Source organism: Arachis stenosperma, chromosome 6, assembly GCF_014773155.1.
Source record: "Arachis stenosperma cultivar V10309 chromosome 6, arast.V10309.gnm1.PFL2, whole genome shotgun sequence".
NCBI classification, from domain to species: Eukaryota; Viridiplantae; Streptophyta; class Magnoliopsida; order Fabales; family Fabaceae; genus Arachis; species Arachis stenosperma.
In genome coordinates, this window is record NC_080382.1 from 4,057,400 (window position 1) to 4,082,671 (window position 25,272).

A 25,272-nucleotide genomic window follows, 5' to 3' on the forward strand; every position below is an offset into this window, starting at 1 on the left:
TTTCTATATATAGATGCAGAAAGAAATAGAGAAAGATAGAGAGAGCAAGAAGAACCAAGGAAAGGTGGTACCAACAGAAGGAAGAGGGAGTCCCTTCAAGTTTATTAGTTATAGTTTATGGGCATTTGTTGATCTTATTATATATATTAAAAAGAAAAGGCCAAAATATCATAAGAAAAAAAATGTGGAAGTTTGTTTTAATTCGTTGGGGTTTTTCCCGTTGGAGCTAAACAAATTCAAAGATTTGGCTTCAATGAGAGTAGTAGTGGTTGACTGGTTGGATATCAATTATATATGATCTAAGCAATCATGCATCACCTCATGGGGTTAATTCAATTTCCTTTCATTAACGAGTAATTGTCTTTTTTAATTTCATATGACAATAATAAGAGGGAAAATGTTACATGCAATATATATTGGATTATTGTATTTTGCGACACTGGCAAATGCTGCAGGCCGCAGTATTTAGTTCTTCGTCCCAAGTTCATAATCAAATGAAATGCATTAATTAGTAGTAGTACTGTGTTTTTTTTTTCTTTTTTCTTTTCCTTTTAATCGGACAAGAAACTCTTCATACACAACTAAAAAATCTTGGATAAATTATGTCTTTTTTTTTTTGTTTTATATATATATACAAAAACAGTGTATGTAATATTCTTAAAACATATAAGAAGTGAGTATTAAATCATGAATAAAATTTTAAATACGAAACGAACTGCATGCAAAATTAAATTAAGAGATATTTTAACTCTATTTTTAAAATTTTTTGAAGTATCATTTTTATATATTATTTTATATTTTCGCTTCCTCTTGATTTTAGTAAACATAAGAGAAAAGAAATATAGAAGGACTTGTCCCTTTAATATATGTATGTTTGTCTGTCAACTCTTGGTGTATTTTAAATTCAATTTAGTTAACTAATATTTTAAGGATAATAATTAAAAACAATAAATAGTTCAGGTTAATTTTCAAATATCATAATTATCTTAATATTTTTAAATGATAAATAAAATGTTATTTTTTTATGTTTGCATTATTTAATATTAGTTACATGTGCAATTAACTTGAATTTTTTTTTAATTTTAAAAAAAAATTAATTTTAAAATTTTTAAAATTTAAATTTGCATTTAAAAAACCTCTTTTCATAAGAAACGGCGTAGAGTCATTCTTCTCCTATTCTGATATGACGTTGTTTCTATTCTCTCTCTATGTGATTAGCCTCCTCCATATCGCGTCATGCTGCTATTCTCAACTCTAGACTCATGATAGAGTTTACAGAGGTTTAGAAAGTTCGAAAAATAGTTGAGAACTTAAAAATTTACTTTTCAGTAAAACAGGGGTGGTCATGTATGTATACATATTTTCGCGTATGCATGAGTGTAAACTTGCAAATCACGCATATACAGACCACTTTCGCGTGCGCGGGGATGTTCGGCAGAACGAATACTCGTGTACGCATGACATGTGCCACATACGCATGAGTGTCAAAAGACATATTTGCATACGCAAGCAACATTCGCGTACGCGAGAGCACTTAGTCGAGCCAAATGCTCGCGTACGCATGAATGTTTTCGCGTACGCGTGCATACCAAGTTTTCAAAAAGCTGATATGCTACATAATTCAGTTTTTCATCCCAAACTTTTATAACTTTTTGTACAACATTTATTTTTCAATCATTCTTGAACCATTGAAAAGATCGTCAGATAAATTTTCATAAAAGTCTACTTTCGTTAAATTCTCAACTTCGATGATCGAATTACGATCCGTTGAAATTGGTCACAAATCAGTTTTTGCCTAAAAACATAATTTATCAATTTTTTCAAAGGTTCACAGGCCACCTCAATTTCTACTCAATCGAATGACCCCTAAACCATCTAATTCAATCATTTACAATCAACCAAGTTCAAACCTACTCAATTCACACATTACAAACTCTACATCATCAACTTCACATCTCAATTTCAAGCCTAATATTTTAATAACTTACCGGACTTACCTTTCACAGCCTCCGACCCAAAATTCACGGCCTTTGGCCTAACATTCATCAATTCAACTCATAATTCATAAATACACAATCATCAACCAAATTTGATTTTTAACAATACATCAATTACACATATTCATTCCATCCAATACACAATTCAAACATATTCCTAAGGGCATCTAGCCTAGGATTTCATGCCACATTACAGGTATTTAAATGAAACTTAAATCATACTTTTAGGAAGTCAAGATCGACCCTTAATTTTGAATTTCACCAAGGTTAGGCTCTAACTTTCACCTCCACCAAGTTCAAGCACCACCAATGATCAATTCAAAGTTTCTACTCAATCTACACTAATTTCACATAATATTTACAATATTTAATAACTAGGACTTTGTAAAATTTCATAAACACATGGGAAAAAGTGGTTTTTATCTTTACCCACTGAATTTGGTGATGAAATCCAGCTATAACTTATACTAGAGTACCCTTAAACCTTCAAATCACAAAAATTTTTAATACCCGAAGCTCAAACTCGAATTTGTCATATACAGCGAAAATGGGATAAGAAAATTCGAAATTTTTACCAATCTATTCGGATAGAAATGTAGAGCACGAGATGGGCTTCGCGTGGCTATAAACGATGTGGCGATCGAAACTCCATAGAGAAAGCTATGGTAGTTTGAAGAAGGAGGTGAATAGTAATAATGGTTTCACTTTTCCCCTTTCCTCTTTTAGGGCATGGTTTATGTTTGAAATGAATGGAGAGTGTATGTGCTAAGGATAGGTTGAGTAAGGATGTAAGTGAGTGGGCCTTGGGCCCGATTCACTCGTTTTAGCCCGTTGGCCTAATTTTGAACCAAAACCTTTAAGATTAATGTTTTAATTTGTATTCGAATTATTTTCACTTTTTCAAATTATAAATTCTAATTTTTTAACCCTCTCCACTCATAATAAATTTTCTCTATTGCAGTACCAGACAGATTTAAGCTGATACTGCCAGTTATAACACCAATATCCATTTTTAAGAAGAAAACTATGTTTTCCTACTCAAAAAAATCCTCTGAATCCAAATATCATCATTAAATTTTCAAATTACGACCGCTAAATTTTTTAACCATTTTTCCCATATTTAATTAATTACTTATTTAATTATGGTTTAATCAGGTTTTTACACATTTTGCACCTATTTTTTGTTTTTCCTCCAATTATTACCAGTAATAATTTGACTTGACAAATTCGACACCTAAATCGTCAATAAATTTGCCGGTAAAGTCAACGCTAATGTGCAACGCTAAATCCGACAGTATTCAGCATTTTTTTGTAGTGGTCAGCTCCAAGACGACGGTTAGGGGTACTTGCAAGAGAAAAATATTTTATAAAAACTCTTGTATTTAAACAATATGTGAAAAAATAGAATTAAAATTAATGCATTCAAAGATATTAAGAGTTTTGAATTTATAAAAAAAAAAAGAGAAAAATCTAGTGATGGGACTAGTTTGGTGCACGACATTCAATTTTGGAGACTAAAATGAGTCACTTAATGCAAAATGAAGGACTAATTTGGTACATCTACAATGATGTCATAGCGGATGATATAACGATCCAACTTCTAGCATGTCATGACCAATGCTAGCCGACAAGCACTACTACACGGCTTTTCCTAGAGGCTCTAGACCTTATATTAAATTTATACATATGAGTCTGTAGCGTTAGTCGAGATTGCGTGTCAGATATATAGATATAACGAAATAGGTGATAGATAAATAGAAAATATATACATAAAACATAGAAAATACAGAAAGCATAGTAATATCATACATATATGCCCGAAAACTCATTTAGTACATCATAATTCACACCGGGTTACGTCGTTGTTTATTCATGAAAATATTTACAGACTCCATATTTCTACTAATAGGTCTCGACTCACAAGAGTCACTCTAGTCTGGAACCTGTTCTAATTTGTTTATATAGGTATTTACAAAAGCACCTAACTCTCTAAAAGTCTATGCAGAGCGAGGGCAAAGACTACTACTACTACTGCTACTATTATAACTACAGCTGGTCATCGATCCCTGGTAGCTGAAGAAATATAGAAGTGCTATGTGGAAATAAAATAATTTTTTTTGATCCTCTGGTAATGCCATTGTTGCTCGCTAGTCCCAAGGCTGGAAACTCAAATAAGATCTCGCCAATTTGCATCTACGAAACGGGTAAGTAAGGGGTGAGAACCTAAGATTTCTAGCAGGGTGCTACACAAAAATTCTAAGGGGTTCCGCAACCTAAGTCTAAGACTTCGCACAATTATGTAGGTAACTCACGCAAATAGGTATAAGTACGAGTATATAGCAGAATAATAATCAAGCACGAAATACAAGAAGCAGAGATAAAACACAATCACAGTTACAAGTAAGCAATCACAAACATAGAGAATGCAACAACCAAGTATGATTTATATCTGGTTCTATGCAGCCCATGAGCTCATGCGTTGGTTGACTACCCGCAACCCGATGTTATCTAGGAACTAGTTCTAGATATGGTTTCCTAATTACGTCAGTCCATGCATACATATCGATATGGTTAAGAATACCACCAGTCCATGACAACAGGCAATCGTCGCAAAAATTGATGCCATAATATACGCACAAAGGAGAAATAGAGTTTTAGCAGTCAGTAAATAATACCCGCCTCCAAACAACCTCAAGCACCTTGGGGTTTACAATTTTTTTTTCGCAGCACATCTCAATAAAATTTATCTCTAAAGAACTTTTCTGCCTTTCTTTTGAAAATTTGTACCCAGTCCTTTTTTAAAATATTTCAACCTTGTCACATATTTTACCATTTTATCCTTTGTATTTTTGTACATTTTCAATTTTACCCTTTTTGTACATAACTTCATTTTTATAGTTTTCTTTTGGCTTTTAGTGACGCTTTCACCACTAGTGTTATTACTTCACCATTTTACCCTCATTTAAAAAAAAAAAACCTTTTTATCCTTTATTAAGTTAATTAATAATTTTTAATTGTCTTTATACCTAAGATTACTAATATGCCCCTAAGTAATCTAGTGTGACCGTTTAACCTAATTTAATGTCAAAAGATTACCGGGTTAATCCTAACATTTTTTATATGACGAAATTATCTAAAATACTTTTAATTATTGTCAATTCTACCCTTAGGGACCTAAAATATCATTTTATCCTTTATTAATTTATTTACTTATTCTAATTACTGTTTTTTAATGTTTTACTTCTAACTTTTACTAAAACTTTTATTTATACTCGAGATTTTATTGTAATTATAATTTTGATCCAATTAATTTATATAATTATTAATTTATTCTTCATGACACTAAGTTCAAAATTTTACTTATCTTTCAATTAAATTATATTTTTAACCCTCTTTTTACCTAAAAATGATTATAATACCCTTTTTAATTTTACACCTTTATTCCATAGGATTAAAATCAGTTTTTTAACGTCTTTTAAACTCTTATACACGTGACTTTTATGATCATTTAGTGGCTGAATTTCAAGGGGTGCAGTTTTTTATTTTTATTCACTTTTAGTGACTTTAAGGCTTGAAATTTAAACTCTAAGTACTCCAAATAATTTTAGTGGTTTCATACAATTTTTAGAGGCAAATAAGATTCATATATCACTCAAATAATAAGATAAAATAGAGAAGCACCGATAAATTTACAAATTACAAAATTAAGCACAAAATCACCACAAAGTGACTTATATAAATACCAAATCAAGCATAAACATATTCTAACTATTCCTAACCCTTACCTCTTATTTAATTCAATTCTTAAACCTTTCACACACTAAGAAATCTGCACACAAAGGAAGAAGCATGCTAGTGGTGGTGCAGTTTCTTTTTTGGTCGAAAAGTGTCATAAAAATGTCGAAATCTAACCACATTGAGCTCGAATTTCTCTAGCTTCTTAGGCATGCTACATGGGTGATTCAATACTAATTTTCTATACATGAAGGAGAATAAGAACTCATCATGACTACTGTTAAAAAAAATAGAAAAAGAAAGGAGAAGGAATAACAATTTATCTTGTCAAAATTTTGGTATAAACACAAGAATTATCGAAAACGGAAAAAAATTTGTGTTTGTACGGATTAAACACTTGAAGAACACATGAAGAACAATGAAAGAAGAGTTGAAATAGGGGCCGGGGTTGGGACGCAGAGAACAAATACAAGAATTTTATTTCTCTTTCTCTCTCAAAAATTCAGTCAAAAGAGTGTAAAAATGTGTAAAGTATTTTCTGAATTTTGTGACCAATACTTCCTTAAATAAAAAATAAAAGTCTTGCTGAATTTATGATGATAAAAGAGGTTGAAATTTTCGTGGTCATGAATTGGACTTTAATGAAGAAGGGGCGTGAAAACGAAAAAGTTTAGTCAGCGCTTGTATGTCGAGCTTATCCACAATTAACCGAGTTAGTTACTCGAGGTTAAAAATACAGCAGAGAGGGGTGAAAGGCTGAGATAGTCTCGGCCTAGAAGCTGAGAAGGAGAGACAAGTTACTTGAGTGAAAAGTAAGAAGATTTGGGATATCTAGAAGTCGTTTGCAGAATATTAGATAGAAATTCGGTTCGGAGTAAATTTTACCACGTGGTAAAATAATTAATGGTTATTCTTAAAAAAATAAATCATGAATGAATTTCTAATATTAATCTTGGGACACAATTACTAAGGTAGAAATTATTTTTACTATTGATTTCGAAGTTTTCGGTTAAAAGAATTTTTCTCGACGCACGCAAAACCGTCGCTAAAAATGAATTTCAGTCTCAAAAAGTATCGAATGAGAAAAATAAACCAATAGTAAGCTAATATTTATTATTTACTAGTCAAACTTGACTTAGGAGGATTGGTTATCCTCATAAAGTCAATTTTGACCTTATTAACGACATTATTTATTTATTTATTTATTTTTCTTTAATTTTCGATTTTTTTACCATTGTGTCAGCCTCACTATTTCTTATTGGGTCATGATTTGAAATTTTGCAAAATAAATTTTAAAATGGCCAGAAAAGTCTATTTACTGAAAATTGGATTCTTACAAATGATACGTGAACGAATACTGTTGCAACATATGGCACAACTGTCCATGTCAGCATGTCATGTGTCATTGGTCAACACATTATCATACCATTATACGTGTCCAAACTATAGAGTGACACGTGTCACTTACAGTCCATGTCATCAAGTCATGTCATTACACCGTTAACAAAAAATAGGTCAGAGACTAAAATGATGCACTTTTATCAATCTCAGAGACATAATTAATACAATTAGGATTTAATTCTTATTATTCACACAATAAATACAAAAATTAGTTATTTTTATTGATTTGACAATATTTAATTAAGTCTACCGCAATTGATTTACACTAATATTGTATTAATTTTTTTAATTTAGATTTAATAAAATAATAAAATTTAAATCTATAACAAATTAATCTTTAGTAGGTTAAATTAGAGAATATCGTGAGAAATCAAAAGTATCCGAGGGAGAATAAAAAGTTAAAAAATAAAAACTAATCAAGTTGGGTTATGAATTATGTTTGGGGGGTTAATGTTCAAATTGGTCCTCGAAAGATTGCACGATCGTCAATTTTGTCCCAGAAAGAAATTTTTAATCAAATTAATCCTCGAAAGATTAGACATTAATCATGTTTATCCTTCTGTTAGTGGGCTCAAAGATTCTGTTAACGGCAGTACAAGTGGACCGTTAAGTGACATGTGTGTTAATAGCTGTGTACCCAATTGGAAGCTGACAAGATATGTTCTACTTATTATGTCAAATTAATCCCTACTCCCATTTTATAAACCCTAACCCCCAAATTGAACGAAAACATTAAGGAGTGGTGTTGCAGTGGTGCAAAGACATCACCCAGGTTTAGAAGCTCGGATGCAGAGCGCCGGTGGAGGTCGAAGTGCTGGGTTATCACCGCGATCGGTTGGTAGCTTCGGCTCTAGCTCGTCCATGCAAAAAAGGAGGATGAAGATGGACAGAACTTGTTTCTGTGGGCTGAAAACTGTGATCAAGAAATCCTCAACACTAGAAAATTCAAGAAGGTTGTTTCACACTTGTCCAAGATATGGGGTGAGTTTAAATTGGTATGAACCATAGTTTCTTGTACCCCTCTTTCACCATTAATATGAGATTCAAATTTATCACTTCACATGTGCAGAAAGGTAGCCATTGTAACTACTTTAGTTGGGTAGATGATAATGAATATGATGCTTTTGAAGTTGCAAATGGTGGGACAGAAGCAGAGTTTGAAGTTGAAAGTGATTATGAAGATTGGAAAGTGAAACTAGGTTGGAGAATGGGTAGTTTGGAAGCTGAAGTCAGAGTAGTGAAGATGTTATTTTTTTTCATGTTTGTCCTAGTAATAATGCTTATGTTAGTGGTTGGAGCATTTTGTGTCAAATCAGTGGGAAAGTGAAAAAGTTGTAAAAGCATTGGTGATGTTGGTTTGTTGTATCTTGTTAAGATTATTGGTGAAATGTAATAAATCAGTTTGAACATTTTTGAATATCCATTAACAATCATGCAACCTGCATATTTTGACATTAGCTTAACAAATTTTTACACAATTCTAAAAACAGATGAATAAAAAATAAGTCTAAACATTTTTGCATAAGATAAATTAAGTCTAACCAGATGTATTAAAATCAAAGTATTTGCATTTCCATATAAGCATGCTAATATAGTCTTCACAATAATATCAAACCTATTAATGAAGTTTTCATAATATCAAACATAAGTTACTTAATTTTGGGCTATACCAAAATATGAACAAGTACTTCAATATGTCTATAATGCATAAAGATTCTAAAGTAGCAGCCCTTTACAAAATACATAATTTAGCCCTTAATGAACAACACAACTCAAACATCATTGTCTTTCTTCCTCGGGTATTTGAATCCGGGAGTTGGTACAAAAGTTATGAAACTAGCAAGTTTCTTCGCAGTAGCAGAACTGGTGCCCTTGATTGTTTCAGCTGAAATTGAAATTGTTGTAGCTGCAGCCAGTTGTGGTGAGGCTGGGATTGTTGTTTTTCCTTTTTTAACATGAAGCTTTGGAGGCCTTGCTCTAACTTTATCCTGCATTTTATCACCATGAAGGATAAAGTCAAATTGACTAATCATTTTCACGTTATGGAACATTATAATTTATAATAAAAGATAGATTAAACATAAAGTATTATACTTGGCTGAAAACAGATAAAGGTTGAGATTTTTGTGTAACTGGAACTCCTTCAGATTGGTCAATGATCATCTCAGTTGGTGCATTTGAAGTTGCTGCTGGTGGATTGGTAGGATCTTGGGTAACAGGATCAATCAGAGTTCCATTGGGTGCATGTTTAGCATTAGCATTAGCAGGGGCGGCAACTACTGCAAGCTGAAGTTGCATAAGCCTTGCTTGTTCAGAAGCTTCCTCTTGTTTCTTCACTTTGCACGTTCTTCTGTTGTGCCCAACTTCACCACAATACAGGCACCGTATTAGGTTATACTTTCTTTTTATCCGTGTCTTTGAACTAACAGGTTGCTCATCTTTGTCCTTTCTCCTGTTCAATGTGGGCCTACCCGGCTTGATCTTGACTGGAGGCGGAACCGGTGCTGGCGACCCTATTTTTTCCCATAGATCTTGCCCCTTTATTGGATTCACATTGAAGCAATATGTTCTTCTATACGCATCCATCGTTAACCAATCGTGGCAATACTCCTCAGGCCTCTTGTCATTCTTGTCTTGAATTGCAGCGATGGCATGCATGCAGGGCATACCTTTGATAATACGACATAAGCACAACAACATAAATTCACTAAATGCACAAATTTACAAATCTAACAGAATTCACTAACAGCCCAGCCAAATTCACTAAATGCACAAAATTACAAATCTAACAGAATTCACTAACAGCTCAGCCAAATTCACTAAATGCACAAAATTACAAATCTAACAGAATTCACTAACTGCCCAGCTAAACAGTAAAGAAACACATTTTCATACATAATATTTAAGGATATTAAATTCAGGAGCTATGGTGAGCATTCTTTATACCTGTCAGCTGCCAGAATCTACATGTGCAGGTGCGACTTCCCAAATCCACCACCATATTCGATGGCCAGCCTTGCACTTCATACAACACCTCCTTGTCATCACCCGACCATTGAGGAAACCAATTTCTTGACAGCTTTGTCATTGCCTCTAACCGGCTTTGTTGAACAGGAGTTAGAATTCCCTGATAGTGTAATAACTTTCGCCTATTCTCTATCATGCTCTTCATGATGATCCTCCTGACTTCTTCAGCTAGGGTCAAGATGGGCTTTGCCCTGTAATGCTTTATTTTTGCGTTGAACGACTCACACGCGTTGTTGCATATTGTGTCTATCTTCGGCTCCTCTCTGAAGTGTGCCTTTGTCCATGCTTCTTTTGGCCATTTATCAAGGTATGCCCAAGCTGGCTAACTAATCTTTTTTACCTTGCTCATGTTTCTTTCAAATTCTGACACGGTTCTTGATCTAGCGCATTCCCATACCATATCCTTCAATTCAATGCTGCCCTATTGCTTTGAAAAATTCCTCCATAGATGCCAAACACAGAATCTGTGGTGGGCATTTGGCATGACTTCTTTCACAGCTGGAATTAGCCCCTGTATAAACATCAAAGCTCGAAAAGATAATGAGTTAAAATAGTCCTTAAATGATCATCATTAAATCAATTTAGTCCTTAAAAATATTTTCGTAAATCAAAATAGTCCTCACCTTTTGCATGTCTGAGATAAATGCCCAGCCATGCTGTGTGTCACCGAGGTCATTGTGGAGAAGTTCCAAGAACCAACTCCAATTGTCTTTGTTCTCAACTCCCACAATTGCATAAGCAATCACGTAAATGTGATTATTGGCATCCTGCCCACATGCAGTCAAAATTTGTCCCCCATGTAGATTCTTCAAAAATGCCCCATCCAATCCGATCAACGGTCTACATCCGGCCTTAAACCCTTTCTTACAAGCGTCGAGGCACACATAGAATCTCTGAAACTGTGGGGGGCTCTCAGGCATCAGAATCACTCCAACCTGAATTGTTGAACCTGGGTTAGTGGTATACAGTTGATGGGCATAATCCCAAATCAGACCATATTGTGCAATCTCATCTCCCTCAACAACCTTCCTAGCTTTCCTTAATGCCCTAGTGATACATGTACTGTTCAGCCATATGCTACATTTTCTCATAAACCATTCATACACCTCTTTGTGCTTCATTGTCGGGTGTTTTCTTAGTTTAGGAATAAGCTTCTTCAAAGTCCACTCCTGAGTAGCAGCCCTATTACTCCTGCTTTTAGGACATGTATGCTTATCCACTAAAGTCTTAATCTGCCAAGACATATCGGACTTTTTCAAAGCACAATACACTACCCAAGGACAATTTTCTCCCCTACAAATAGCCCTAACCTGCACATTATCATTCTTCTTGAAAATAATATTCCTACTCCACTGGCTTCAACTCTCCAAACCTGGCTTTCTCGTTATATGGTGGATAAAATGCACAGTCTTCCTCATCAGAATCCAATGCTTGATTCATATCCTCTGAGTGTCAGGATCCACAATCAGATTCACTGTTAGAATCTACACCTCTTTCTGATCCTGAAAAATTGATAACAAACAGTATTTACAAAGTAACACAACACACCAGTATAGAGTTTTATAAATACATTTTCATAAATAAAGTTTCTAACACAACACTATAAATAATATAACAAAGTAAATTGCATGTCACCTGAATCCGATATCTCATCATCTTCAATATCCTCATAACTAGAGTCATCTGTATCAATTGCCTTTTCAGTGGTCTTGTGAGATGCAGGCCTAGACTTTTCTTTGTTTCAATATTTCTTTGAACCTGATTTCTTGCCTGCAACAACCCCACTATCACTATCACTATCACCAGAACTCTCATATCCATCTCCCAAGATCTTCAGAGGCTTATACAGACTATCTTCGGTACTCTCGTACGAATCATGAGAGTCACTATCCTCCTGAAGTGGAGCTGGGGTAACAACTCTACCACTCCTTGTCACATTGGTTTTCTTTACTGGTTCTTTCTTTTTTTCTCCAACAACATGCTTCTTGAAAGGCTGAGATCTTGAGGGTTGGTTGTGAGTCTTCAATAGTTGGGACTGAACTTTTAAGGGTTGGGTACATGACCTTGATGGTTGAGAAGAGGATTTCAGGGGCTGGTTGTGAAGAACAAATTGTGTTTCAGGCTGTGATTTGGGTTGGGATTTGGGCTGACACATAGACTGTGATTTGGGCTGGGATTTTGGCTGTGGTGGTGTATTGTTGGGCATAGACATGGGCTGTGATTTGGGTTGGGATAGTGGCTGTGATTTGGGCCTTAAACAGTATCTCTTATTCAACTAGGAAGTATTTGTGGCCTTGGGTTTACAGGTGCTCTGGTTCTCTAATATAACTAACTCATCATCATCCTCACTCATACACTCCACCATGTATGGCTCTGAGACTCTATGCACAAAATAAATGTTGATCGAATTGTGATTCCTTCTACAATCCTTCACCATTTCCAACAAATCAGCATCTACTTCTAACTTCCTCAACCCAACTTCAAGCGACATTTCGGGTACTTTCCAGCAACAATCGTCCACCTCTGAATATCCTAACTCCTTATAATATCCCTTTACAAAGAAAACATCTAGCGTATCCCCTTCAACTCTCGCTAACACCTTTGTATTGTCTGGTTCATAAATTTTTGATCCACCTTCATCATTCTTAAACTTTCCACCATGATGGAAAACAAATGTCATTGGATGATTTTCCATCTACAAATTAAAAATAGCAACAATGAATCATGAGAGTGCACTCTATTTTATTTTTATTTTTTTAGTACAATTTATTTATGTTTCATCAATGAAATTTCAGGAACTACTTTCATCTAAAATGAACACCGCAAAGAATCAAACCCTGTCTTTACATGAACTAAACAAAACAAATCATTTAATCTATCCACACACATTGCATTCGGACATATCAAACAGAGAGCATCCACATTTTTCAACATACACAATGTTTGAACCATTATAAAACCCTAGCAGCAACTACCCCCATCGCAAAAACCCTAACCCAAAATCAACCAATATTCAAAATCATCGAATAGTAACTTTAAGGCTTGAAACTTAAACTCCAAGTATTCCAAATAATTACAATGGTTTCATACAATTTTCAGAGGCAAATAAGATTCATATATCACTCAAATAATAAGACAAAACAGAGAAGCACTGCTGAATTTATAGATTATAAAATTAAGCACAAAATCACCACAAAGTGACTTATATGAATACCAAATCAAGCATAAACATATTCTAACTATTCCTAATCCTTACCTCTTATTTAATTTGATTCTTAAACCTTTCACACACTAAGAAATCTGCACACAAAGGAAGAAGCACGCTGGTGGTGGTGCAGTTTCTTTTTGGGTCGAAAAGCGTCATAAAAATGTCAAAATCCAACCATATGAGCTCGAATTTCTCTAGCTTCTTAGGCATGTTACATGGGTGATTCAATACTAATTTTCTATACATGAAGGAGAGTAAAAATTCATCATGACTACTGTTAAAAAAATAGAAAAAGAAAGGAGAAGGAACAACAATTTACCTTGTCAAAATTTTGGTATAAAGACAAGAATTATCGAAAACAGACAAAAGTTTGTGTTTGTACGGATTGAACACTTGAAGAACACATGAAGAACAATGAAAGAAGAGTTGAAATAGGGGGGTTGGGGTGCAGAGAACAAGTGCAAGGATTTTTTTCTCTTTTTCTCTCAAAAATTCAATCAAAAGAGTGTAAAAATGTGTAAAATGTTTTCTGAATTTTGTGACTAATACTTCCTTAAATAAAAAATAAAAGTCTTGCTAAATTTATGATGATAAAAGAGGTTGAAATTTTTGTGGTCATGGATTGGACTTTAATGAAGAAGGGGCGTGAAAACGAGAAAACTTAGTCAGTGCTTGCGTGTCGAGCTTATCCACAATTAACCGAGTTAGTTACTCGAGGTTAAAAATACAGCAGAGAGGGGTGAAAGGCTGAGATAGTCTCGGCCTAGAGGCTGAGAAGGAGAGACAAGTTACTTGGGTGGCAAGTAAGAAGATTTGGAGTCTATAGAAGTCGTTTGTAGAATACTAGACAGAAGTTCGGTTCGGAATAAATTTTACCATGTGGTAAAATGATTAATAGCTACAATTTATTCTTAAAAAAATAAATCATGAACGAATACCTAATATTAATCTTGGGACACAATTACTAAGGTAAAAATTATTTTTAGTATTGGTTTCGAAGTTTTCGGTTAAAAGAATTTTTCTCAACACATGTAAAACCGTCGCTAAAAGTGAATTTTCTTCTCAAAAAATATCGAATGAGGAAAATAAACTAATGATAAGCTAATATTTATTATTTACTAGTCAAACTTGACTTAGGGGGATTAGTTATCCTCGTAAAGTCAATTTTGACCTTATTAACAGCATTATTCTATTTATTTTTTCTTTAATTTTCGTTTTTTTACCATTGTGTCAGCCTTACTATATTTTATTGGGCCATGATTCAAAATTTTGCAAAATAAATTTTAAAATGGTCAGAAAAGTTCATTTATTGAAAATTGGATTTTTACAGATGATACGTGAACAAATGCTGTTGCGACACATGACACAATTGTCCACATCAGCATGTCATATGTCATTGGTCAACACATTATCATACCATTATACGTGTCTAAACTATGAAGTGACACGTGTTACTAACTGTCTATATTATCAAGTCATGTCATTACACCGTTAACGAAAAATAGGTAAGGAATTAATATGATACACTTTTATCAATTTTAGAGACATAATTAATGCAATTAGATTTTTAAAAATGATCTTAGTGTACGACCCCAATCTTAAAACTATTTTAAGATTTAATTTTTATTATTCACATAATAAATACAAAAATTAATTATTTTTATTGATTTGACAATACTTAATTAAGTCTACCGTAATAATTTACACTAATATTAAATTAATTTTTTTAATTTAATTTTAATAAAATAATAAAATTTAAATTTGTAATAGATTAATCTTAAATCTGTTAAATTAGAGATAGCGTGAGAAATCAAAAGTATCCGAGGGAGAATAAAAAGTTAAAAAATAAAAACTAATCAAGTTGGGTTATGAATTATGTTTGGGCTCTAATGAAGCATAATCCGAAACGGTTCTTCATTGATAAAAAAACGGTGTGTATAAATACGATACATTTTGAGGCTAACAAAGTCACAAAGGTAGCGTTTGTTTTCGGGGGCAGGACACGGAGACATGGACAACACTTGTTTAAAAAGTGTTTGGAAGTAGAGACATGGACAGTGGACATATTGTCTCCGAGACAATTTTTGATACTTTTGTGTCCACTCTTTCACGAAGGACAATGATGGACACGGAATTTGGAAGAGTGGACACGGATAATTTTATAAATTTTGTTTTCCTTTTTTCCACTATTATCCCTTCTTATTTTTTCTATTGCGTTGTTCAGAGATACCTTTTTCTTCCTGTTCTTTCTCTATTTCTTTTTTTCCAGGTATTCTCTCCTTTCTGTAGAATTTTTTATTGGGGGTAGATAATTCTTTTTATCGTTTTACTTCAATACCATTTTAACCTTATATTATATTATTTGATTTGTAATAAAAATAATAACAAAAATAATTAATCTTAAAACTTTTGAAAGATAAACATTATCAAAAGTAAAATTGATCTTTTAAAATGTTAAAAAAAATTATAAATTGTAATTGATTTTATATAATTTAAAGAAAAAATCAGTTTTTTATAAAGAAAAATCAGTTTTTAGATAAAAAATTAGTTTTTTTTAAATAAAAATAGATTTTTATATGTAAAAACTAATTATTTTTTCATGTAAAAATGGATTTTTTTTAAATTAATTTTTTATTTAAAATTAATTTGGCTTATTAACTTAAACAAAATTTTTTATTAATCAAACTCAAATTTATTTTTTTTATTAATCTTAACCATATGTATTCTTACATATTAATAATAAATTTTAAAATAAAATAATTATATTTATAAATTTTATTTTAATATAAATACTAATATATTTTTTATTAAAATTTTTTGCCTATTTAAATATTTTTTCAAGTTCTGTCTGTACTTCTACGTACTCTCATTTTTTATTAAATTAATTTGTATTGATGTAAAAAATTTGGAATCACAGGGCTATTTTAGTCATTTCATATAATATTTTAGTCTTGTCCATGTGTATTCAAATATAATACTAAACATTTAATTAGTGTCTTGTCCATCGTATTCAAACACAATACACAAAAAATAATTTTTAGTGTCTCCGTCCTATTGTCTCCGTCTCAGTGTCATGTTCTGTCCTGTCTCTAAAAACAAACGCAGTCAAAAATACGTCAAACCTCAACGACAACGTGTTCAAGGTTTTGGGTTTTTGGTTTTCATTGACACCGAGAGACTCACTCACCGTTCATTCATAAACCCCAGAAACCTCCTTAGCTTTCTCTCTCTCTCTCTCACTCACTCTCACTTTCAAGTCAGTGTTCAGTCGACACCTATGGCTCCCGATGCTTCCGACGCTCTCGCAGGTTTCATATCTCTCTTTCTCTTTCTCTCTCTCCATATCTTATGAGGTTGTATTGTTTGTTCTTCAAAATGTAACTTTTGATGCAGTGAGGCAGAAAGTTCAGCAATTTCTGAACGCTGCTCGCACCGGCAATCTTGATCTCCTCAAGAGTAAGAGCTCACTTCACTCCGATTCATTGTTCCTCATCGCCCTCCAAACTGCACTAATCTTTTCATGCTTTTTCTAGATTTAGCGACTCAGTTGGACGAGTCCAAGGATTTGGCCAAGACCGTGGACTCAATTAAGGACGCAAACAAGCGAGGAGCCCTGCACTTCGCCGCCCGCGAAGGCCAGACCGAGGTTTGCAAGTACTTGCTTCAGGAATTGAAGCTCCATGTCGATTCAAAAGACGATGATGGTGTGTGCTTCTAATTCTCATACACATGCTTTGCAATTGATGTATTTGAAGTTTGAACAAGCTTTTCCTGATTAGCAAGATTGTAACTTTTTGGAATTGGGATTGCTTTTCAGGGGAAACTGCTCTCATTCATGCTGCTCGTCAGGGGCACACTGCCACTGCTAAATATCTCATTGACCGTGGTGCTAATCCCACCATAGCTAGCAATTTAGGGGCTACGGCCTTGCACCATTCTGCAGGGATAGGTTGGTTCTGACACTGTGTGATCTTGCAAAAGTATTATTAAATTTTGTTACCTGGATTCTTTTTTGTTCTGTATTTTCTGATTTTGTTTTTGTAACTTTTTCTTTGTTGTAGGGGATACTGAGCTGCTCAAGCATTTGCTTTCTACAGGAATTAATCCTGATTTGGAAAGTGATGCCGGAACGCCTTTGGTTTGGGCTGCCGGTCATGGCCAACAAGCTGCCGTCAGTGTTCTACTAGAACATGGTGCAAATGTAAGTGTATCTGTATATTACCTTCTGTTTGTTTGGAATTTTTGTTAAAAGCAGGAAAGAAAATGAGATTTTTCACACATCCCCCATAATCTTCTTCAAATGCTTTCCTCTAGTTGATCTTTGGAGCTCCCCAATTTTTGTAGAAGCTATGTAGTTTTTTTAACGTTTCATGTTGTTGGTATTATTTTGCAGCCTAATGCTGAAACCGATGATGGTATTACCCCACTCCTTTCATCCGTGGCAGCCAGCTCGCTGGCATGCTTAGAGGAGTTGATTCAGGTAACCAGACCATCCTTAAATTCTGAGTTTTAGGTTGATTGAATGTAAATGGTTAATCTAAACGGAAATACAAACTAGTTCAGCTCCTAAAAGGAAGTAGGTGAGAGATGGCAGGTGCAAACTGTTTTATTTATTTGTTATTGCAACTTAACTTTTATGTACTGTTTTCATGGGTGTATTAGTATGTGGGTATATCTTTGTTGGTAACATGTTACTTTCTTCCCTATGATTTTTATCTTGTGCTTCTTTCTGGATCCTAATATTTGAATTTTATTGTATGCAGGCGGGTGCGAAAGTAAATATTAGTGCTGGCGGAGCAACTCCTTTACACATTGCAGCTGATAATGGCAGTCTGGAAATTATAAATTGCTTATTGAAAGCTGGAGCTGATCCTAATGTGTCCGATGAGGTGAGAGACAGATATTGTGTTATCTTTTTCGCTCATCACCATCTTTTTTTAGGAGCTTAGCAATCATTTAGTTTGTGTCTCCATGATCTATCCAAACTTTCAGTATCATTCATTTTTTTTGTCATTGTCAAATGGAGTGCTTCTGGTTGTTGTAACTTGTAAGCACTGTGGTTTTGTTAATATTTGGAGTAAAATTTGAAAATCTGTTTGCATTTCAGGATGGTGTTAAGCCAATACAAGTTGCGGCTGCAAGGGGCAATCGTGGAGCTGTTGAGATATTGTTTCCCTTGACATCCAAGATTGATGCCGTTCCTAATTGGACTGTTGATGGGATAATTGAGTATATGCAGTCTGAAATTAAGAAGCAACAGGTACTGAAAGTCTTGAGTTCTCATTTTCCAATTGGTTTGAGCTACGCCATATCATTGCTGCAGGAAAATCAAATAATTACGAAACTGCGACTGCAATAACTACGTATTTCCTTACTGCACCACTATTGCTTATAGCTTTTTCAGTTGTCCTGAAGTAAATATATTCCTATTATATTATTTTACAGAGAAGAAGACCTTGAATTTTACCATCATTTTACAATTTTGTGCCGACAAACAGATTTCACTACTAGCCCTCTTTGATGTTTGTTTGCATTTTTTTTCTGGCCTTTTTTTATAACTATTTAATAAAATAATAAGTACGATTTGCAGGATGAATCAACAACTAGCCGGCCGAAGGATACTACTGTGTCTCATCAGAAAAATGTCCCTGAGGTGTGCATTTCCTTTCTTAATTGCATATTAGTTTTACTATAATCTGTTTTATCTGTACTATTTAATGAATATAGCTGCCTAGTGTAAAAATTACAATAAAATAAAATAGACAAGTACAATTCAATTATGAAAGTAAGTACAATTCAATTATGTTTAGTCAATCGAACCCCTTCCCCCCCCCCCCCCCCCCCCTTTCCCCCTATTTTACTCTCTTAGATAATCGGTAATGCAATATTCATTGTTATAATACATGGTCAACTATCTCTCTAGCGAAAGTTTTTAAGTCTGCACATGAATGACTTTTTATTTATCATTGCATCTTGCATAATCGGTTGTGAACTTATCAGGTGGCACCTGAAGCCAAAAAGAGAGCAGCAGAAGCAAAAGCAAGAGGGGATGAGGCCTTTAAGAGGCAAGACTACAACATGGCCATAGATTCTTATACCCAAGTAAAGTCTCCTGTTCTCTCATTTAACTCTTGAATTTCTTCCTCTTCTGTGCTTTCATAATGTTGTGTACTTACCTAGTGATGGGTTCCTTTGAATAACTTCTATTCTTTGCCATGGGTTCACAGGCAATTGATCTGGACCCTAGTGAGGGTACTTTGCTATCCAATAGAAGTCTCTGTTGGATTAAGTTGGGTCAAGCTGAGCATGCTTTAGCCGATGCAAAGGCGTGCAGAATATTAAGACCGGATTGGCCGAAAGCCTGTTATAGGGAAGGAGCAGCTTTGAGAATTTTACAGGCATGCCCTTCTATCAATCCTTTTTCCCTTTTACATTAGCATCAGGATGTGTCAACGTAGTTACTATGTATTTGTAGAAACTAAACTTGGCTATACTTGTTGCAGAAGTTTGATGAAGCTGCAAATGCTTTTTATGAGGGAGTAAAGCTTGATCCTGAGAATAAGGAGCTAGTAAATGCATTCAGGTCTTCATACTATTTCATAGAGTTATAGACAAATACTTCATACGTATCACTATTCACTCACTTTGATCTTGGATGATTGTATCTCGATGTGTCATTTTTTACAGGGAAGCTGTCGAAGCTGGGAGGAAGTTTCATGGTAAAACAGCTCAGAATAATTCATAATATGGTCTTTACCAATGTCCTTGTTGAGGGAAGAGAGACCAACATTGCATATAGAGCAGCATTATTCATGTAATACTATTTGCTATAAACAAATATTTAAGGGGAAAAAAGAGAGGTGGTGTTTTCCACTTGTAATGAGTGTACTCTCGTACGGTTAGTTAGCCATTAATTTCACTTATTTCTTGAGATTGTTTGGTGCTCTGTTTGACATCATTTTTTTGTTTACTTAAACGAAATATTTGCAAAAGTTCCCAAAGGGTTTATGGGTTTTAGGAAAACAAACAAACAAACTAACCCAACCAATCAGTTTTGCCGCAATTTTAATTTTTGCGGTATCACTATAACACCATGTCATATGGAAAAAAGGAAAGAAATAAAAAAAAGAAAAGAGGATAGGATAGAGTAAACTCTTCAAGTAACAGCATAATAGAGTATAAGGTGCAAAATTGTGAGGGAAACAAACTAAAGGGATTAAGAGCTGAACAGAAATCAAAGAACATATTCCTTTGCTTGGATATATCAGATATTTTTATCAAGTAGTTGAATGTCTATGTAAAGAAGGAAGGAAGGCAACATTGTAGTAGGGCGGATGATAATCTCAATGAGGTACGACCTTTCGACAATATGATAAAACCATGACAAAGTCCTTAGCCGAGGAGCCAACAGATGCCGGCATCTTCTTTGTGGTTGACCCTGAGCAGAACCACAAGTCTACTAAGTTATGCAGCTGCAAATTTGGCAACACAGGCTGACCCCGGCACATTATTTCCACCTGCACAAGAAACATACCATGTTACTGATACTCATGTCATGATGTCATTTCTCTCAGAAATTTAAGCTGATAGAAGAAGACAATATAAATGTTTATATCTCTAACATGCTCCCTCAAACAAGAACCTCTTTTGGCTTTGCTTATTTTTTTGTATAGGACTTATTTTCTCTTTTTATTTGTTTTATGCTATTTTTTTCTTTGTTAGGATTCACCAAGAATCGAACTCTAGACTTTTCGCACATAGAGTTCTGATACCACATTATGGTACTACTTCTTCCAAAAGCTTAAACTAATACGAGAAGACAACGTGAACAGTTATATCTTTAACATCCAGCAAATTTTGGTAACATCCATGTAATTCGAGTTTATTATTTGGCCACTCCTGTAGCAATTTTTCAGAGATAACCAAGTAGCAAAATTAGAAATCATAAGCTCACCTCTGCTTCATTTGTTAGATTAAGTTTCTTCACAAGATACTTTTGTATAAATGAGACAGGCACAGTACCATCCCTGCAATAATATTAAAAGGAATGAATCATATGCTTACGACCAATGTGAAGGGGAAAAAAACCTGTTATGCTGTCCAAACATAGATATAGAAAAGACAGTTTGCTTGCTACAACATAAATTGTGGGTGAACATACAAAATATGATCAATGAGGCAGGCTTGTGTATAACTATCCAAGTTCTGTAAAAATATAAACATAATATGTCAACTTAGATGTACAAGTTGAATGCGCAAACTGTAATTCATGATGAATAGAGTTATGTATTAGAGACATACATATCTTTCATACAGTTGCAGTTTTTTGTTTTCCTCTTAGGTTGCTTTTAATCTGCAAGTTTGAAATTTTTTTTTTTTTTGGCCTAGCAAAATTGAAGCGCAATTTCAACTACACCAACAGCTTTGAAAATCCGTTTACAAAATTATGAATGAACAAACAAAACCACATATTTGTATATTTTTGTTGAAATATAGAGGAATTTTGGCACATAGAAAAAGGAAAAATATGTTAACTCATGCTCCAAACTCCAAAGTAACAGTTTCTAAATTGCAAAGTCAAGCAAAAACTTTAAGGGTAGGGGAATTGGACAAGCAAAAAAAGTAATGAGTTGAGAATATTACTTTATTCTTAAATAACATGCTGAAATCTGTGGTAAAGGAACATCTCCCTTCCTGAATCATAACATCAATCCAACTCATTAGGATCCACAGAAAATAAAAACTTCATGGTTTATGCATATATCAAATTAACTTACTGGTCTTCCGAAGCAACTAAGGAAAACCAAATAGGACTGTTTTTCCCATCACACCTGCTCCCTGTTGTATCTGAGGCAGATGTCTCAGATGCTTGAACAGGACGCAGCTGCCTTTTTTGCTTCACTGCAGGTCCTGAATGCAGGGTATGTCCCTCCTTGTCAGCTCCGAACCTTTTATGTCTATTATCCTTGATTTTAGTTTTAGCCATGTGAACTGCACTCTTCAATGAAGTAGGTAGGTCTGGTTTGGTTGTGGTTGCAGCCATGTCTAGTCCACCATAAGCAGTTGATGGAGACTCTAACTTGGCATGAGGAGTCCCTTGTGAGTTTGATTTGGAGGACTTTGTTCGATTGGCAGCTTCAACGAGACAGTTCAAGGGAGTCCAGAGATCACCCTTCCCTTCTGCAAGTTCCATACTGTTTTCTGTATCTTCATTGGGCCTCTTCTTAGAAGGATCAGCTACAAAAGAACCCTAAAACAATGTACTGATCATGCATTGCCAGTATCACAGGAAAACAGTAACAACTATCAAGAATTGAGTCCCAGTGTCCATGTCACATGTATGACTTTCATTTTCAACAATCAATTACCAGATTATCTTCACCATATGTTTCTTCAGCTGCCTTTCTTGTGCCAGATTTTGTTCTCTTGGCTGTGAAGCCAGTCTGATTTGAAACCTTGGGAGCATTAACCACCAATGATGAAAGTGATCTTTCCTTCCTCTTTGCAGGCAAAACAACTTGAAGAGCATCGATTTTTCTTCGCCTAAAAGGGAATATTTTGGCCCTAATATCTTGCAAATTGTGGTCTGGCCTGCATGATTACTTATGAACAGAAGGAATTTAACTAGAAATTGCAGATAAACACGAATTTAAATGAACCTGAGTTTTTGGAGTGGAAGGCATCCGAGATCAACATAACATACTGGACAACAATCCATCTCGTCATCTGAAAGCTTCTTATATATGCACTTCCTGCAAACTGGTTCAGAACTGATTTCAGTTCTCAGAATATATGAACAAGTAAATGGTGGTGTTAATACAAGGAAAGAAGAAAGACCGACAAGTGTGAAGGCAGAGGGAGATGGTGGTGGCGTCTCGGAGGAGTTTGTGGCAGAGTGGGCACGTGATGCATGCTTGCAGCTTCTGCCTCTTCACCTTCGCCATAACCATCTCAATGCGGATCTGCTTTCCAACACCACTTCGTTTCTGGATCGCTTTCTTTTACTGTTTTACCGTTTGACTTCACTTTGCACCAACTCAACTCAAATGCGCCTATTGTTAACTTAAATCTAAATCCAACTTATCAATCTCAATTTACAAGATATTCGTTTTTGGTCGGCGGCGGAGAGGTTAAGAGTTAATTTATTACAAATCTAAAAACACTTGTTTAAGCGGACAAATGAGCGGAACGATACTGTTTATAAGATACTTATTACGGTGGGACACAAAGCTAAGCTAGCCGCAAACCACATCCTTGAAATGTAGAGTTTTTTTTGTTTTTGGACTGGTCGAGCATATGTTATGAGTTTAAGCATTTGTTTCACTAAATTAAATATTCTTGAGGACCAACAGGCCCACAGTCAGTGCCTTTGGGAGCACGTCAGCATGGGCTAAACCCACAACACAAGCCTTTGTTTAATTTCAAGATATCAAGAAAGTGATAGGGTCACTTGGCAGACAGGATTTGATTGAATCCTTCCGGGACTTCAATGTATTTGTATTAAAAAAGTATGAGAAGCCAATAAATTATTTATATAATTTAAACAATAGAAATTTATAGAGTATTAGAGATATAATCATCATAGAGTAATGCGCTTACTAACGCCATAACAAGTTGATGAAGATTTGAGTCACCATAAGTTGATTTCCTTTTAAAAAGAAAAAAAATCCTACATGACGAGTTACGTGAATCAACTAACATTTGGATATTTTAATAGAATTTTTTAATCATAAATATAAAATTGTAAGTTAATTTTTTTAATTTATTATTTAAAATACATAAATTTAAAATTTGTAAACCGTATAATTAAAAAGTTGCATTAATAATTCTACCATTGTGTTTAATGTTTATGGCTAATTATAGACAAGTCTACAAATCATATGGTGATGAATATACCACATTGTTATTTTATTTAGTCATAATTCGTAAACGAAACACCATACCAGCACAATGGTAAAGGGTATAACCAAGATGAGTACATTTATTTAGTTACTAATAAGAAGGGCATATAAAAGATAAAAAGAAGCAAGCTTAGTCACCACAGTCAACAAAGTTATAGTTGACCGTGAGATGGCCCTGAGCATTCCCATTACCATCCGTATCCAGCTTCTGGAAAACACCGATATCCAAATCCAGCCCTCCATTGCTGCACTGATCAACGATCCTAACCGTTTGTTGAGCATTCGTTCTTGTGTTAGTGACCTTCAAGCACTTGCCACAGGCTGCTTGGCCCGTAGGCCCAACAGGCCCACAGAAAGCAGTCCAGCCATATTTCTGGCGCCATGCGAGGGGCTTACCGGCGTCCCAGGTGGCGCAGTACGCACTAACCGCATTCAAGTCCCAGTTATGCTGCTCCGGGTAGTATAGGTTATAAGTCGCTCTCACATTCGTAGCACTCTGCCCTGAAACTACTCCCACTAAAGCACAAATTGCACACACTACCAACACAATAAGCTTCGCCATTTTCATTTCAATCTCTCTTCACAACTTCTACCACACACTTGCCTGCTTCTATTTATAATGCTTATTGCTTAATTAGTCTTCAATTAACCGTGAAATTATGGAAATGCCTACCCTTGTTGAAAAGTATATGATGCGTGAATGTCATGACTTTTACTAGCTTCACATCTTATCATTACAAGGAAAAAAATTTCAAAGTCGTCAGTCGTACCTGCAGTCATTCTTGAAAATGTCTTCATGATAATTTAGATCTGAATGTATCATATATTAAATAGTTGAATCAAATATGTTAAACTAGTTAATGATTCTCAACTATTATTTTTATACGACGAATGAGTATTTTTCCTTAGTTACGTGAAGCTAAGGGTTTAAGGATGTTGTCTACTAGCTTCGTAGACAGCACGCTGCACACATGGCTTCTGCTGATTCCATATCTTATCAAAG

At 34.5% G+C, this 25,272-nt stretch overlaps 3 protein-coding genes across 4 annotated transcripts; 1 reads left to right on the forward strand and 2 right to left on the reverse strand.

Annotated features, from left to right (window-relative positions):
* Nucleotides 1–16,532: 16,532 nt before the first annotated feature.
* On the forward strand, nucleotides 16,533–20,357 carry LOC130933828 (uncharacterized). Its single transcript, XM_057863437.1, has 13 exons — nucleotides 16,533–16,676; nucleotides 16,762–16,824; nucleotides 16,902–17,072; nucleotides 17,186–17,317; nucleotides 17,430–17,569; nucleotides 17,762–17,848; nucleotides 18,132–18,257; nucleotides 18,476–18,628; nucleotides 18,959–19,021; nucleotides 19,369–19,470; nucleotides 19,596–19,766; nucleotides 19,872–19,951; nucleotides 20,056–20,357. The coding sequence occupies exons 1-13, from the start codon at nucleotides 16,646–16,648 to the stop codon at nucleotides 20,111–20,113; spliced, it is 1,377 nt and encodes a 458-aa protein (XP_057719420.1). The 5' UTR covers nucleotides 16,533–16,645; the 3' UTR covers nucleotides 20,114–20,357.
* A 241-nt stretch (nucleotides 20,358–20,598) lies between these two features.
* LOC130933829 (E3 ubiquitin protein ligase DRIP2-like) lies at nucleotides 20,599–23,782 on the reverse strand. 2 transcript variants are annotated; one of them, XM_057863438.1, is made up of 7 exons: nucleotides 23,210–23,782; nucleotides 23,028–23,127; nucleotides 22,737–22,959; nucleotides 22,146–22,618; nucleotides 22,012–22,062; nucleotides 21,323–21,395; nucleotides 20,599–20,885 (listed from the first exon to the last, which is right to left on the reverse strand). In XM_057863438.1, the coding sequence occupies exons 1-7, from the start codon at nucleotides 23,316–23,318 to the stop codon at nucleotides 20,712–20,714; spliced, it is 1,203 nt and encodes a 400-aa protein (XP_057719421.1). In that variant the 5' UTR covers nucleotides 23,319–23,782; the 3' UTR covers nucleotides 20,599–20,711. The 2 variants fall into 2 exon arrangements, with proteins under 2 accessions (XP_057719421.1, XP_057719422.1); XM_057863439.1 differs by having other exon boundaries at nucleotides 22,737–22,954; nucleotides 23,210–23,774.
* Nucleotides 23,783–24,249: 467 nt separating this feature from the next.
* LOC130933832 (pathogenesis-related protein PR-4-like) lies at nucleotides 24,250–24,880 on the reverse strand. Its single transcript, XM_057863441.1, has one exon. It carries the CDS (start codon nucleotides 24,835–24,837, stop codon nucleotides 24,400–24,402), a length of 438 nt encoding a protein of 145 aa, XP_057719424.1. The 5' UTR covers nucleotides 24,838–24,880; the 3' UTR covers nucleotides 24,250–24,399.
* Between the last annotated feature and the right edge of the window lie 392 nt (nucleotides 24,881–25,272).

Excerpts from the sequence above, each read along its gene's own strand:
- LOC130933828 (XM_057863437.1), top strand. The coding sequence starts at position 16,646 with ATGGCTCCCGATGCTTCCGACGCTCTCGCAG. Across the intron at positions 17,570-17,761 it reads TACTAGAACATGGTGCAAAT|CCTAATGCTGAAACCGATGA; the intron begins GTAAGTGTATCT and ends ATTATTTTGCAG. Across the intron at positions 19,767-19,871 it reads CAGCTTTGAGAATTTTACAG|AAGTTTGATGAAGCTGCAAA; the intron begins GCATGCCCTTCT and ends TACTTGTTGCAG.
- LOC130933829 (XM_057863438.1), bottom strand. The coding sequence starts at position 23,318 with ATGGTTATGGCGAAGGTGAAGAGGCAGAAGCTGCAAGCATGCATCACG. Across the intron at positions 22,063-22,145 it reads TTAGTTGCTTCGGAAGACCA|GAAGGGAGATGTTCCTTTAC; the intron begins GTAAGTTAATTT and ends GTTATGATTCAG. Across the intron at positions 20,886-21,322 it reads ATCTAACAAATGAAGCAGAG|GTGGAAATAATGTGCCGGGG; the intron begins GTGAGCTTATGA and ends TTTCTTGTGCAG.
- LOC130933832 (XM_057863441.1), bottom strand. The coding sequence starts at position 24,837 with ATGAAAATGGCGAAGCTTATTGTGTTGGTAGTGTGTGCAATTTGTGCT.